General features: G+C 34.0%; 2 protein-coding genes across 4 annotated transcripts; both read right to left on the minus strand.

Moving 5' to 3' along the window:
• Positions 1-637: 637 nt before the first annotated feature.
• On the minus strand, positions 638-9,584 carry LOC126681219 (putative leucine-rich repeat receptor-like serine/threonine-protein kinase At2g19230). Of its 3 annotated transcripts, none has more exons than XM_056105763.1 (14): positions 9,004-9,583; positions 6,614-6,777; positions 5,581-6,127; positions 4,008-4,480; positions 3,600-3,738; positions 3,408-3,479; positions 3,254-3,325; positions 3,092-3,172; positions 2,848-3,002; positions 2,537-2,760; positions 2,326-2,452; positions 1,776-1,838; positions 1,483-1,672; positions 639-1,062 (listed from the first exon to the last, which is right to left on the minus strand). In XM_056105763.1, the coding sequence occupies exons 2-14, from the start codon at positions 6,756-6,758 to the stop codon at positions 663-665; spliced, it is 2,688 nt and encodes an 895-aa protein (XP_055961738.1). In that variant the 5' UTR covers positions 6,759-6,777; positions 9,004-9,583; the 3' UTR covers positions 639-662. The 3 variants fall into 3 exon arrangements, with proteins under 3 accessions (XP_055961739.1, XP_055961738.1, XP_050232655.2); XM_050376698.2 differs by having other exon boundaries at positions 6,614-6,781; XM_056105764.1 differs by lacking the exon at positions 1,776-1,838 and having other exon boundaries at positions 638-1,062; positions 6,614-6,781; positions 9,004-9,584.
• Positions 9,585-10,334: 750 nt separating this feature from the next.
• LOC130014476 (probable LRR receptor-like serine/threonine-protein kinase At1g05700) lies at positions 10,335-15,490 on the minus strand. Its single transcript, XM_050375733.2, has 13 exons — positions 15,164-15,490; positions 13,767-14,319; positions 13,017-13,486; positions 12,807-12,942; positions 12,651-12,722; positions 12,502-12,573; positions 12,337-12,417; positions 12,059-12,204; positions 11,741-11,964; positions 11,510-11,636; positions 11,379-11,441; positions 11,083-11,272; positions 10,335-10,948 (listed from the first exon to the last, which is right to left on the minus strand). The coding sequence occupies exons 1-13, from the start codon at positions 15,384-15,386 to the stop codon at positions 10,522-10,524; spliced, it is 2,784 nt and encodes a 927-aa protein (XP_050231690.1). The 5' UTR covers positions 15,387-15,490; the 3' UTR covers positions 10,335-10,521.
• Between the last annotated feature and the right edge of the window lie 507 nt (positions 15,491-15,997).

A 15,997-nucleotide genomic window follows, 5' to 3' on the forward strand; every position in this document is an offset into this window, starting at 1 on the left:
TTATTAGTATGTCTTTTAAATATGGATTATAAATCATACTATATGGAAAGGTTAAAAAAGTTTTCTAACGAATATATAATTATCAATTATTGTCATAACTTTATATTATTAAAGAAGGAAAGAAAAAAAACGTAAATGAAAAGTGTCAAGATTTAATTCCATATAGAAGGATCTTTTAAAAAGATTTAAAAAAACACTAATAAGTATTAGCATTTAATGTAAGTAATTGTCATTTACATTAGCACAAATGAAAGAATTGAAAAGAAAAAATGGTAAGAACCAATTAAAATATGCCAAATGTCAACCATTTGGAAAAGATGTCCTGCTTTATATATATATAGTAGAAGGTTGTTGTCCCTTTTTTACGAAGGGTGTTCATGTGTTGGTTGTATGCGATGTCACAACTGTAGTTTCTGATTTCATAAATCAGTTTGCAGGTGATGGTGAAAACTGAGCGAAGATGACACTTTATTGGCGAAACAGTTAGATAATTTATTTTTTATTTTCGTAAGTAGATCTGCGAATCAGACAGTATGTTGTCTGTTCCATGTCAGGTCATCGGATTTAATTTTTGAATTTTTCCGAATTTCTTACAAATGTAACTGTTTCATATTTGATTAATGAAGTTTGATGAATTCTCAAAAAAAAAAAAAAAAACCCTACTACCTCGGACTAGGAACCATATCCGAGTCAATATCATAAGATCTATTTTGAAGTGAATTATTTGATCTTACGACAGGCATCGCTATAGCTAAACATTCTTTAAGATCAACCAATACAGAACTCATGTCTGGTCTTAGTATTGCAGAATCAAGAACACAGGACAAGGCTATTTCGACTATTTTCCAAGCAGAATTGTTTTCATATCCGCCTTGTAGCCTTGGATCAACAACACTTCTGATATCACCTCTTTCAATCATTGGAGTAACAGAGTGTTGTATGCGATTGATATTTCCCGACAAGTCTCTTTTTATTGCAGGCTGACCTGTTACTAGCTCTAGTAGTACAATCCCAAAGCTGTACACATCGCTTTTCTTGTTAAAGCTCCCCGAAACTTGAGCCCTGATATTCCAAAAGTTAAATCGAGAAGTGTCCAAAAAGTTGAAAAAGATCAGTGACGGGCTCAGAATTTTTTATAAGATGCACCAAAATATAAAATGCTATTGTATTAAATCTATATGGCAAAATGATTTTTTCTATCCTTTCCCTAACTGGACCAATTAAGTACATATACATTCATCTCAGCAATCCACGCCGGAGCACAAACATTCAGGGTATATTTGTCCCAATTATAAAACTGAGAGACCAAATTGTCCAAAAACAAAAATAGGGTATTATATTTGACAAAATAGTCAAAGTTATGAATTGAAAATATCATTTCCCCAATTTGTAGTAATAGTATTATTTGAAAGCTTAAATTTATAGGACGAATAATCGCCTACCATATCCATGAAAAAGATGATTACAGAACTAGACACTTACTGAGGATCCAGGTAACCAAATGTGCCGGCCGGTCGAGTTGTTACGTGCGAATTACTTTCATTTGCGAAAGCTCTTGATAGTCCAAAATCAGAGATCTTTGCTTGCAGTTTTTCATTAAGTAAAATGTTTGTAGTCTTGAAATCTCTGTGAATTATAGGCGGTTTGCAACCGTTGTGAAGATACTCCAATCCTGCAACTCCATTTAGCCACTGATTAATTTAAAGGAAGAAGATATGGCAGATTAGATAAAGAAAGAATGGTGTATCAGAATAGACTGAAAAGAGAAGATCAACCATGTGCTGCATCTACTGCAATCTGAAGTCTCTCATTCCAATTCAAAATAGTTCCACTTGTATCTGAAACCAAAAATATATATACCAACTAAATTTGCATGTTCTTTGTACGAGATAACTGAGAATAAGCATTGTGATTAAAAATAGGGTTATTCGCAAAAGAAAGACCCACATTTTACAAAAGTAATGATACTATCACACTTAAGGTTGGCAATTTTAGCCCTGAAATTATTCTTTGGCACCTGAATGCATATGTGACTCATAGGACAAAGACGATATGCCACGTAATTAACCCTGTGCTGTGACACTAACTCAACCAACATCGTTTTTCCTTTAACAAAAGGATGACGTTTTGAACACATTAAACACAATAAACTCATTTAACACAACAATGAATTCATTAAACGATAGTGGTTTCAGAGTAACAATTGCCAAATTTAGAAAGGACATGTTATTATTTGCCAAGTTTGTAAAGTGATGTGTAAATTGCTACTTTTATAAAAGGTGAGATTTTTTTTGTTGCAAATAGCCCATTAAAATACAGTTTCACCTGATAAATGCTCTCGCAAGTTTCCGTTAGACATGTACTCATAAATCAGGGCCTTATTGGTACGGTCATCACAATACCCAATTAGAGAAACTAAGTTCTTGTGATGAACAATCATCAAAAGCTGTGCCTGCAATTTAAAATAGTACATTTTCAGGCTATAAAGAATTAACATTTCAACAAATTAAGCAGATTCTGCTATATTGCTACTCACCTCAGCTTGAAATTCCTTATGACCTTGTCTTGAATTTTGAGATAGCAACTTAACTGCAACTTGAGTAGTGCTATCCTTTAAAGTCCCAAAGTAAACTTTTCCGAATCCTCCTTCTCCAATCATGGTTCTAAAATTATCAGTGATACTAACAATATCGGAGTAACTAAAGCAACGATTCCTTGATATTACTGATGAACCTTCGTTGTTCGTTGAGTGTGGTCTTGCTGCGGAAGCAAACAAATGGAGTTATTTTTGTTTTGTTTATTGCAGTAATTGATATTTATGATCAACAATGTTGAAATCAAACTTACCGAAGGGCCATTTCATTCTGCAGAAGATAGCCATACTACCAAACACGAGAAGCACCAAAATACCTGTAACTGATACGATAACTGGAAGCAGAAAGTTCTGCTTTCTTTTCTGACAGGAATTTTCTTTCAGGCATAAACTTGGATTTCCACCTAAGCTGATATTCATCAGATGTTTTAAGCAGTTGAGTTTAATTTAGACATCTGAAAAGGCTGGGATCGATGGATAGGAGATTTTAAGACAGACCTTAGCTGCAAATTTCCGTTGTTGGATTTTTCAACCAGAGACTGGGGAAGTGAACCTGTGAGCTTGTTTCCACTTAAATTTCTAAAGAAAGAATCATACATGTGACTGAGTATATTGTGCTGAATTTTTAATAACAGTCTCAAGCAGTGGTCATTAGCTTACAGAGTAGTTAAATTTGGCAGACGAGCTAAGAATTCAGGTACAGTTCCTATCAAGCCATTGGAAGATAAATTTCTGATAGAAAAAAAAGAAGTAATTAGAATGATAAATTGTGGAATTTAATAAATCTGCATCCGGGTCAGTAGATAATACATACAAGGACCGAAGAGCTTCGAGGGTGGAGAATGATGAAGAAATGTTGCCTGTCAATCCACTTGAACTGAGATCCCTGATCACCGAGTAAAGTTATAAGAGGATTCTAATAACCAGCAACTTAATTCTCAAAGCAAGTGTATTTATAGCAATTCTTTTTGATAAAAATACAAAGAATTGAAATTGCAGGACTCACAGAGAGATAATCCTTGGAGGATTAGTGTCATAGCTACAGTTCAAACGATTCCAAAGAAGATCTCTTGGCATACATGGGTCACCTTGCCATTCATCTCTATTTATATTGTATGATAGCATAATGGCCTTGATTGCTTCAACTATAATTAAATTTCATAGGAAAACGAAAACAAACATCAGATACATAAAATTTGATTCATACCTAGCTTGTATTAGTCACATTAGATTTTCATCGACTGTGATAAGACTTTTAGTCATAGTTAGAAGGTGTCTGGTTTATCTGTCGAATCAATCATGTTAAATAATCAATTCACCCAAAAGTTCAAGCTGTTAGGTGAACCTCCGAGAATAGTTAACTATTCTCTCTAACAAATCCAACAAATGAACAGAAAATAAAACATAAACATACCATCTGCTAAGTAAGTCGGTAAATCAGGAAGCGGCATTACGCCATAAATCTCCAAGGCATTAAGAATTGGTGGAAGATGAGATCGCACTGTTGCATTGATAGAATATTGAAAAGACTGCTGAAATGGAAATGTACGAGTGCACATGCTGATTGGTTTCAAGTATTCAAGTTTAATAGGTCCAAAATATTCTCCATTCAAAATGATGGTAAATTCTCGTATCTGGCCCTGCGGATTTTGCATTATTTCTGCAAAGTGAAAACATATATAGTATTCACGGTTGGCTATGTCAGCTTTGCGGAAATTCAGAATTCTGAGGGGACTACGTGGTTGAGCTGCACTTCTCCATACTTCACTCGGTAATCTAAAGGGATCATTCCTCTCCTCATTATCAACTTCTGCTGTTGTGTTTATTGATTTGCAAAACATAGGGGTCTCAGTATTCCAGGCACGGTCATACACATCATCTTTGTACCTAAAAATCATCAGTTAAAAAAATTTACTATCATATCAAATAATCCTCATTCTTAAACTGGAATTTTAGAGATATTTATAAGGGTTAATGTCATAAAAATTCACCAACTTTACACGTTTTCTCATTTTAATCATGAACTACCACTTTTTTCAAATTCATACACAGTGCCGAGGTGTCACGACTCCATTGGTGTAATTCGCTGAGGTGGGGGTCATTTTACACCAATGAATGAGTGCCACCTCAACGCCGTGTATGAATTTGAAAAAAAAAATGGTAGTTCGTGCATGAAAATGATAAAATTCAAACTACGTGATTAAAATGAAAAAACATGTAAAGTTCGTGATTTTGTTTTGACATTAACCCTTATAAAGACCAAGAAAATCATTATACTAACCCAGCAGACTATAATCTAATAGAAACATATTGTAACGTACTTTAATAATCAAATAGAAACATGTTGTATCGTAACATCCTCTACAGATCTGGACTTCGGGTCAGATCAATATTTCACCAATATGATTGGAGTTTGTTATGACAAAAAGGAGTAATATGAAGGAAGAAGCATTTACGAGTCTAAAAGAGAAAATGAAATTCAAATCCAATATCTTTAAGACAGTCGGTTTATAGGTCCTTACCATTTATATATATACCTTCCTCTACTAATATTTTTCTAATATAGAATTCTAATCACACTTGCTATCCAACAATCTCTCATTCAAGTGTAAATTCTTAAACAATAGGCCGCTCTACTTCAACTCAAACCCAGCCCATTTTTCAGATTGTGCAATTACACCTGCTCTAGAGCTCACATATGCATGCATCACTGCAAGCCGCAGCTTACCACTCTCTGATCTTTTTATCGGAAGTCACATTCTTCATGTACAGTCGAACAATCAGCTCTGAAACTAATGATTATAGGGATAATATAATCATGACCTCCAAGAGAAGACCAAACACCACATCCCACCCAAAATCTTAAGCCAATGAGTCTATGAGTTAATAATTCACTGTTAGTTATTTAAAATATCTAAATTTATTTTTATTTAAAATTGTATGTACCAAGAAATTTAAACAAACGAATGTCTAAGTACATAACTTACCTGACCAAACTGAGTGATTTCCCCAAGTCAGACATCACAAGAACTACCAAGGCTCTGGACTCATTTGTATATACAGAATAGTTCAAAAGCCGCACTTCTAATGATGAAATGAAGGGTACTCCAGAACCAGTATTAACGAGGCACATATATATAATATCAGTTAAAGAAAAATGAATGATCTGAAACATTCCTGGAGCTGATGCATTTTCCGGAACTTGCACTGGCATCCAATAATTAACACCCAAATACAGATCAAACTTCGGAAATAGATTCTTCGCATCGTAATTTCCGTACTTGAATAGTACTCTGATAAGATAATTGTGATTTTTTCCTCGATTAGGTCGTAGAGCGTAACAGTTTTTTCTTCCTTTTGAAAAATATCTTACATTTTTCAATTGTCGTTCAGAATAAGGAAGTACTTCATCGTAGTCGGGGGATATGTCTCGGTTTTCTCCGGTGCTTGTGAATTCTTTGTCGGTCTTGTAAAATATTCCCGTTTGTTTGTCTGTGTAATCTTGATCCACCCCACAATCAATGCTTATGAAACCTTAAATTGTGCAACAAGGAAGTGTTTAGTTTGAAAGTAATTGTTCAATTTTCCTCTATTGCACTGTTGAATGACTTGCACCATATTAAAATTCATCCAACTGGATAAATCTTATTTTAAAAACTAAAGATTATAGAAGACATTTACTTTGTATCAAAATATTATTTAAATAACAATTATAGTTGAGCTCTTTTATCGAGTCCAATGCTCTTAAGACTATCTGTTCAATCATACTTGAGTGAGAAAAAAAACTGATTAATTCTTGCTTTTGTGCAGTTGTGCATCACAAAAATTAGAGAAAAAATTAGAATCACCTATAATTAATACATATACTTGCTTGTCTTTTTACCTTTGCTATAGAGAATTTTTTTCTTTGACAATTACCTCTTTCATTTTCAAATAAGTTTTTGATTTAAAAAAATTGAAAACAGAAACATTTATAGACCAAGCTAAAAATTAGCATTAAAGATTGAGTTGAAAGCGTACCTGGGTTGACGTTGGCATTGGCAAGCTTTTTAATGCCAAACTCATCATTTGTTATGTTGTTAGAAGTGGCAGATAGTGGATGAATAAGAGAAGTTAGCCATAGTAACTTGCTTACAACCAACACCAGCACTGGCCGACCGAACATGCTTTAGTATTCCCAGTTCCTTCCTTGCAAGAGTAGAAATGAGATAACTCAGAATCTTAATGGTAGCAGTGCCAGAGATAGTAGGTAATATGAAGGCATGTTGTATCCACTTGTTTTTTGTTTTGTATTATTCTCTCCACATATTAGGAGCACCATACAAAATCTAAGTAGGAAACAAAAAAGAAGCATCTTGTTTTTCTATATATTGTCAAATTCAATCCTATCACAATTGAAGCTACCTAGGTGGGGTTATCAAGTTAATTTGTGAATCTTCTAATTATTAGTCAAACCACATAGCTAGAATTACACTCCAACTGGAAAGAATCATAGCCTTCACTTCAACTGTAACAATCATTTTTCAGTTTTGTCTGTTCCAAAGACTTGCTCAATTTTCCAGCTTGACGTACAATACACGTATAATCTTAGAAAATTAAAGTTCATGGTCCTAAATTACTTATCTTCGGGAAGGGCTACCTTTCAATCAATACTAAAAAATAAAAATAAAAAATTTTAGAAAGAAAAAGAATGTTGATGGTGGAAGACTAGACCTACAAAATTACTATGCTGATATCTGCTCAGCAAGCAATCTCCCTTGTGCTTACAGCTATCGATGGAGTGAAACGAGCTTAGAGAAAAGTGACTGCAATAGAAATTCTCGAGAAAAGTGAATTTGGCATCGGTAGATTTCAGTAGTAGTTCCAGTTGTCAACTTTGAACTCGGGTGAAGCTGAAGCTCCAATTCAAATATTCTCAGCTCTTTCTTTGAAGCAGAAAAGCAAAGAGTTCCCCTTATGTTAAAACTCAAAGGAAAATCTATTTGTAAAAGCATCAGAGAACATATAACAAAAAATTCATCAATTCATCATGTGAAGTAATCTTATGATTTAAGATTTTTTGGTCTTTCTTGCCAAATTCTCCTTCCCATGGCCAGCTTTTAATTTAGAAGAGCACTACTCCTGTGCTTAACTAGAGATCTTAGTGCATTTAGCATAAGTTCAATATCAAGAAGGTCGTAGTATGCTAAAACATATACAGCCACACTGATTGCTGAGCTAGAAGGCACATCAAATATTCACGTCCAAACCCTATAATGTCAAGGGCTCGATTCCATATTCGAAGCGGCAACGTCGAAGGAGCATTTTATGCCTATCCAATCCATATTTCTAGGATCTTTGTTTGTTCAAGGGAGCATTTCTATTTCTTTATTTACATAAAGATGATTTTTCCTTAATACCTTAAAAACGGTCCAAAACTGGTCCAAAACTGGCTAACGTGATCATTTAACGAATAGTTATAGCTCACAATTAAAATATACCACCGGTAATCTAAATACTAGTGGAATAGCTTATTGTGGAGGGTACTGAACATGGTAGGAACATTGATGAGTTCAAAAGGCAAAACCAGATCAAAGGCTCAATAGGTTGGTTGCTTGTCACAGGGGTCATCATTAAGACTTTAACTCAACAACAGTTTGAAATGTTGATTTATTTGGAAAGCTAAGTTAGTTGGTCAAGGAGATATTGTTCCTTTTTCAAAAGATTAAATCGCAAAAAAAATCTTCTAGCTCAGCTCAGTTGGACATGTAAGTCATATACGTATTGGGTTCTCACGTGGAACCATAGGAATTACATCACTGCTTATCGGTTTATAGCCAAACCTAGATTCATCTCTGCACTTCCTTATCTATAAACATGCTCTCTTTTCAGGCCTACATAGACTTTTGTGTTTCCAATCTAAAATGTTTGTTACAATATGCATGGCTTCATGTAATACTTAGATGGGGACACAATTACTGACACATCATATTCGCCCAATTCAAAACATCAGACCAATTAATTCTAACTCGTTGACCCGTTCCCTTTAACAACCAACCCAATAAAATCATTTACTCTAATCTTTTTTTGTACCATTACCTTCCTTTTGTTTCATCCCAATTCCAGCAGCTACATTCGATTGTTTTGCTTCCCCTAAATCCTTTTCTTTCTTCTCTTCACAGTTGGAAATTATTTATTACAATGCTTTATTGCTCTTAAATCTCTTGCTTGCAATTAACTCAAGATAATCATTTCACCAGTTTAGTTAACCTAATAATATATCAGCTAATTCTAGGTTTTGACGATTATATCATACAATTCTATTCAATTATGTTGAATTAACTTCAATGCTGTTCTTAACTAAAAAAAAACTTCAATGCTGTTAACAAATTTTAAGAAGCTAAAACTAAAATTAAAAAAATATCACTCACCTGATTTAAAAGTTTCTGCATAGCCTCATCGGAGAGCCGTTCAAATCATTTTTATTCACATGATCAAATGCTGTGAACTCTACCACTTCATCTCCTTGCGCTTCTTTACATAATGATGATTTTGACTATAATTACCGAACTGACAGATAATGACTATTGTTATTATGATTCCTCACTGGCACATACTTCTGCTGATTATGACGCTGGTGGCGGCGGCGATGGTGATTAGGGTTATGATGATGATGATAATGATAATGATAGTAGTGGTCATGAGGAGGCTGATTTGGACCTTGGACCGGGACAATGTATGGAACATGCACCGGACTATAAATGGGAAAATAGAACGGCAGCGGAGGAGGAGGAGGATAGGTATACATCATATCTGGTGGCGGAGGAGGAGAGTCACAGAGAGGCGAGTAGCAGTAGGAGGCGGTTATAGTCGTTGGGAGAGGCGCGTTGGGGCAAACGCATGAGCTGAGCGTTGAATTTACTAAAGGAACATTACCAGAAAAAAGATGGATGATGAAGAAGAAATTGAGACTGATCTATGTTTGAGATAACGGGTCTGTTTGGAAATTCCACTTCATTCCATTTTTAAATGAATACTATTTGCAATTTATTTGAAATTGAATTTTTATGTTTAATTTTTGGGTTAATTTTATAAAAAAATCACGACTTTTACACAAAATTTTATTTTAATCAGGACTTTTAAAAATTACCATATAAAACCATGACCTTCTATTTTTTTTCAAATCTATAATTTTAGTGTATTTTTCTGATTAAGTTCTTCATTAAACCATTAATTAAAAACTCAAATTATAAATCGACAACAAATATTATTATCTTTCGGTTAGAGTATGTATGAGTAGTAACTTTTCGACAGAAAAAAAAACACCGACTTTTACTTTGGTGATAGATTTGAAATAAAATGAAAGGTCGTGCCTTTAAATGCCAACTTTTAAAGGTTGTGATTAAAATGAAATTTCGTGTAAAGGTCGTGATTTTTTTATGAAATTAACCCTTTATTTTTTGAATTTTAAATATAAAATTAATTTTAAATGAAATGAAATAAATGAATTATTATATTTTAAGTATAAATGCAAATCCAAATTGTGAAAATTTATATGAGCCAAAATATATATATTGTAAAAATTCAATTGAATTCCATAAAAGTTCTGAAATTCATTTAAATCAAATAGACATAAAAGAATAATTTTGCCCAATTCAACTAGCAGATTTAACTAACGAAAGGGGCACATGGTAAATATGATCAAACTCAGGGAGAAACGATTGATTTTATAAACGTCATGAAGATAGTAGTATTTCGGATATAAACAAATGGGGTAAATAGTAATTATTTCAAATTTAAATGAACAATTATACAGCTTAATACAACAACTTTTCTTATCAAGAAAAACATCAATAGCAGGCATAACCTGTTATAGAGATGAGAGATGTATATTCAAAATTAAAATTTATTCTCCTTGTTATCATAGGAAAAACAAAACATTTTCCTTTCTATCTTGCTTGTGGACCCAAACCATTTCCAAGATCCACAGTACTTATTTCAAATGAATCGCTTAATGTCATGGCTTCCCCTTCCGATCTGGAACTCCGTTCTCGAGCAATTTCTGCATCGAGACACTCTTTTAATCCTGCAACTACATGGTTCATCAATGGTCTTTGACTGGAAATATTAGGGACACATGACAATGCAATTTCCATGAACTTCCAGACAGAATTTGTATCGAAATTGCCTCGTAGCCTCGGATCAACAGCATTTCTTATATTTCCTCCGTCAACAAAAGGACTTACCCAATTTACAATATGACTGTTCTCGTTTTGGTTTTTAATTAATGCTGACTGCCCTGTTATTAGCTCTAAAAGAACAATTCCGAAGCCGTACACATCACTTTTCTCGGTCAGCCTGCTTGATGTATAATACCTGAAGAAACCACGAAAAGGCGAACAGCAACCAAGTCGGTCATGAGAAAACGTGTTACTACAACAGAATTGGAGTGCTTATCGAACTATAACATTGGATAGAGACAGGCATTGTAGGAATATGCAGAAACTTACTCTGGATCAAGGTAACCAACAGTGCCAACAACTCCAGTTGACATATAACTTATACTTTCAGATGGGAAATCTTTTGAGAATCCAAAATCCGCAATCTTGGCCTGCAAATTTTCACTCAATAGAATGTTGGCACTTTTCACATCTCTGTGAATTATCGGAGGCTTGCAACCGTGATGCAAGTACTCTAGTCCTGCACGATAAATTCTAGATTATGTTTATAATCTCCATGCAACAATATATAAGCACTTGTAAGAATCTCAATTTAATTATATCTAGTTTTTATATTAATTGTTGACCTTGTGCTGCGTCCAGTGCAATCTGCAGTCTTTCTTTCCACGTCAACGCTTCCACTGATTTATCTGCATGGATAGCATTAACCACATGGTCTTATTTGCTATCCTTTGTATGGAAGATTAATTAAGCATACCTGATAGATATTTTCCCAAATTTCCGAAGGCCATGTACTCATAGATTATCCCAATGTTAGTATCTTCATAGCAGTAACCGACAAATGAAGCTAAATTCCTGTGATGAACTCTGTTCAACAGGTTAGCCTGTCAAGAACCGTATTCAAGCAGAAGAAATTATAACATATACAAATTACTCGTAACGTCACATGGATATATATGTGTTTTGAGATGATGTGTCATACACATACCTCGGTTTGGAATTGAACTGAGCCATTAGTTGATGTTGGAGATACCATCTTGACAGCAACTTGAGTTCCATCAGTCAAGCATCCATGATAAACTATTCCCACTCCTCCCTTTCCGATGATTGTGCTAAAGTTGTTCGTAATCGTGACAATCTCAGCATATGTGTATTTTCTGTTGTCGGACTTTAAGGGCGGCTCTTCTTCTTTCTGGGTATTGACAATCTTCCCTGGAACATTAAAGAGTACTTAAATTTTGTCGTAAGTATTCTGATACCATCTTTGAACTTGCAATTAAATACAATCATAAGGAAATTTAATAACCTTTTCTCCCTTTGTATCTCCACAAAACAATCAGTGCTAGTAAGATGACTGCTAGTGGAACAACGATTGCAACTATCGGAACCAAAATACCTTTCTTCTTTTCTTTGCATTGTAACGAAAGACAAAGCTTCGGATTCCCGTTCAATCTATAAGTACACAATCATTCTTAGGGGAAGTACTCAGGTCAAGAACTAGAAAATGAACTTGAGTTGAAGCTGAGAATTTTGAAAGAAGGAAAATAAAGAATGAATCATCAACATTTCGGTAAGTAGACGAACCTTAGTGTCAATGATCCGTTATTGGATCTTTCGATCAAAGCTGAAGGAACTGAACCAGAGAGTTTGTTTCCTTCTAAATTCCTGCAGTCATAATCACAATGATCTTATTTCCTATCTAAAGAATATTAAATTTTTACTATACTAAATTAATAGATAAGAACTCACAGAGTCTTCAAATCTGTTAATCGAGACAGAAATTCAGGCAGTCCTCCTGTTAAGCTATTGTTTGACAAGTCGCTGAAGAATCATACGGATTAGGATTCTAAACAATATGCAGAAAAACAAAAACAGAAGAGATGATAATTAAAACTTACAGGTGCTGCAAAAATTTCAGATTGGATAATGAAGAAGAGATACGTCCTGTTAATCCAGTTGATGATAAGTTCCTGAATGCAATTAAATATTTTCAAGGTTATAACAACAAATATCATTCGATTTTATTTTATTCCAAAACAAAAAAAAGAACTCACAGATAAATAATTCTTGGGGGATTATATAGACTGTCACTGCATTTCAAGCCATCCCAAGCAGGAGCAGGTAGACATGGATCTCCTTGCCAGCCTTTAACCAAATTATAGCTAGACTTGATCTCCTCAATAGCATTAACTGCAATTAAAAATACATCTCGGTCAAGTTGAATTAAATGAAAATCCATAATTGAATTACATTAAGAAGCATACCGTCTGTTTGGTACGTGGGATTCTGCCAGAACTTATTCACCAAATATATTTCCATTGCATTGATAATTGGAGGAAAGCTAGAATTTGACAGCTTAGTAAGAGAGATGGTAAGCTCGGCTCCTCTGATAGACTGCGGAGTAGTAATAGTTGTGGACTGCAGATACTTCAAAACAACTTCTTCTAACAGCTGACCATTCACTGTAATGTTGAATGCTCTAGATTGACTTGGGATACTTTCAATTTCAGCGAAGTGCATGTAAATATAGAAATTTATAAACGGTTCCCCCATACTGAAATGAAAATTTATTGATTCATTAACATTCATGGGCCGGACAGCAGTTTGCATCACTTTTGATGGTAGATTGAAATCGGTGTGTCTAAGGGAATCAACGGCAGAGGAAGTACTCAGTGGAACACATCGTGCGCAGTTATAAGGATACCATATGCGATCATAAGCATCATCAAGGTACCTGAATCAGGTATCATTAAACTATCTTTGTTAATCTGTTCATGTAAATGAAAGCAAATAAAATATGCATAGTGTTTAAAAATGGTATTAAAAGCACGAGCCCATTGTGCTACTTGCCCAACATCTTGAGACGGGGCAGGGTCTATTCACGTGGCTCAAAATGTCAAATTTTCGTATTTGTATTGTACCAGTTTGTTCAATACATAAATTATGAAATTTGTGCACTTCTGTTTACCAATATATCAAGATCCATCAATTCACTATGAGCATAACTAACTAACCTTACTGTATCATTGGTAGATGAACCAAAATTAAATCGTTGGAATAAGGTTAACGATGAACCGGATTCTGCTTTATAAGTGAAATCGTGGAAATGCCTCAACTCCAAAGCTGAAATGAAAGGGGTTCCTGCACCAGTATTTAAGAGACATACGTAGACGTTATCCATTGTAGGAACATATAAGATCTCCTTGATTACAACGTGAGACGCATTGTCAAACTTCACTGTATCCCACAAATTAACTCCAAGATATAGACCGAACTCCGGCAGTTTATCCATATTATCATAATTTCCGTACATGAAAGTGGCTCTGACGAAGTAGAGCTTAACTTTGCCTTCAGGCGGCATCAGGGTATAGCAGGTTCTTTTCCTTTGAGGAAAACTTCTGACACTCATTAGATAAGTTGGCAGTTGTGCTTCAGAACTGAAGCCTAAAGGTATTTGTTTATTGACTCCTGTCTCAATATATCTGCTATCCGAAGTGTAACGAAGGTGAGTTTTAGGATCGGTAAAGCTGGAATCTTCTGACATTCCACAATCAATATTTATGGAGCCTGTAATAATTCCAATAAACCAGTTAGCAAACTTAATGCAACTTGTGTGTACTTCAAACGAAAAACTATTTACTTGGTTTTTCCTCTTTGCTTTTGTATGTTTGGTTCATGGAATAGACACGGAATAGAATAACTATTCCGTATGGAATGACTATTATTTATTTTGGTTCATACAATAGCAATTCCACAGAATTGTTATCCATAAGTACTCCACTCAAAAAGTAAAAAAATAGCTGTTTCATTTCCATGTTATTCCATTCCATGAACCAAACATACAACAACAAGCTATTTTAGTTGCTATGTCAAATTTTCTTTATTTGGGGAAGGAGATGTTTTACTCAAACTCAACACTTAGAATTCATTTCATTTTCAAATGAATTCATCGACATAAAACATATTAATTCTACAAAATTTAAACTATAGAGTTACCAAATAAATTTCTAAGTAAACCAAACAAAACTAGATTCATTTGCAGATCAATTGCATAAAAGATTTTATAAAATTCATTGGAACCAAACCGAACAATAACACAAAATGCCATTCCATTTGATTAAATTAAGCCTAATGGGTTTTGCTGTATCCTAGGTAGCACAGTCTGCACAGACAGGGTGAAGCGGTGTTATTTTAAGGTTTTCTATGTAAAAATGAAGTTTGGTGTCAGAAATGTTTCTAAAACGGGACACGTTGATTGAATAAAGTGTCCGTGCTATGTATCCAATTTGGCAAACATAGGTTTTTCCGAAACATTCGAATTTCTTATACAAACATGATTAAAAGAAGTGATAAAACTAACAACTGAACTAAATAAATGCTTCTCTGAATATTTAATGATTGATAAACTTACCAGCTATGTCATCCAGTTTCCTCCTAGAATGGATTTGACTGTTCAATTTAGTGTCGGAAATCTTGAATTCTGAAACAGCACTCGCCAAAACTGTTGATTCTTCTGTCTCCAAGCAAACAGCATACAGTACAAGTGAGAAAAATTGATCAATAGAATTAATGGATGTGAGAGATTCAGAGCTTTGATCTGAAGTTGAATGGAATCTTGGAATAAACTTAAACATTCTTCCATTTTATCTCAGTTGATGATGAACACTAGGAGTGTTAAATTATAAACGTCGATTAAATAGATACGAAATACTATCTGTAAGTGAATTGAAGGAAAAAATTACTACGAATATATCATAATAAATAGTTCGATATTCAGAATTCTACTTAAATATCCTTCACTTTCAATTCCATTAACCGTTAGACTTTCTATTAATTTGGGATACCACGGAACTGAAAATGAGGTATCAAAACGTTTGATAGTGAAGTACGAAATCGTTAATAAAACAAAAAGTGAGGGATCAAACTGTTAACAAAATTGAATATAGCGTATCAAAAGTAAGTGTCGAAATTAACGAAGAACTCTTATAGTTAACGGAATTGAAATGAAGGACCATTAAATAGAATTTTGAAATAAAAGGTACCAATTTATTAATTATAGTATAATTTAAAGACTTTAGAGTAATTTGCTCAAAATATTTTGATGCTCTAACGTTTATTAATGACTAGTTTCGCATTACGTGTTATACACGTGGCTCGTGACGTGACTCGTAATAAATATTAAATTAGTTAGAATTTTAAATATTATACTTCATTTTTTTGATTTTTAGAATTATTATTATAATTA

The sequence above is a fragment of the Mercurialis annua genome, linkage group LG5 (genome assembly GCF_937616625.2).
Source record: "Mercurialis annua linkage group LG5, ddMerAnnu1.2, whole genome shotgun sequence".
In the NCBI taxonomy this organism is placed as follows: Eukaryota; Viridiplantae; Streptophyta; class Magnoliopsida; order Malpighiales; family Euphorbiaceae; genus Mercurialis; species Mercurialis annua.

Coding starts and splice junctions, on each gene's coding strand:
- LOC130014476 (XM_050375733.2), bottom strand. CDS start 15,386: ATGTTTAAGTTTATTCCAAGATTCCATTCAACTTCAGATCAAAGCTCT. Junction 12,574..12,650: donor CTGAAATTTTTGCAGCACCT/GTAAGTTTTAAT, acceptor ATGATTCTTCAG/CGACTTGTCAAACAATAGCT. Junction 11,965..12,058: donor GAGATACAAAGGGAGAAAAG/GTTATTAAATTT, acceptor TTAATGTTCCAG/GGAAGATTGTCAATACCCAG.
- LOC126681219 (XM_056105763.1), bottom strand. CDS start 6,758: ATGTTCGGTCGGCCAGTGCTGGTGTTGGTTGTAAGCAAGTTACTATGG. Junction 1,839..2,325: donor CTTGCGAGAGCATTTATCAG/GTGAAACTGTAT, acceptor TTTTGGTTTCAG/ATACAAGTGGAACTATTTTG. Junction 1,673..1,775: donor TGCAGTAGATGCAGCACATG/GTTGATCTTCTC, acceptor ATGGAGTTGCAG/GATTGGAGTATCTTCACAAC.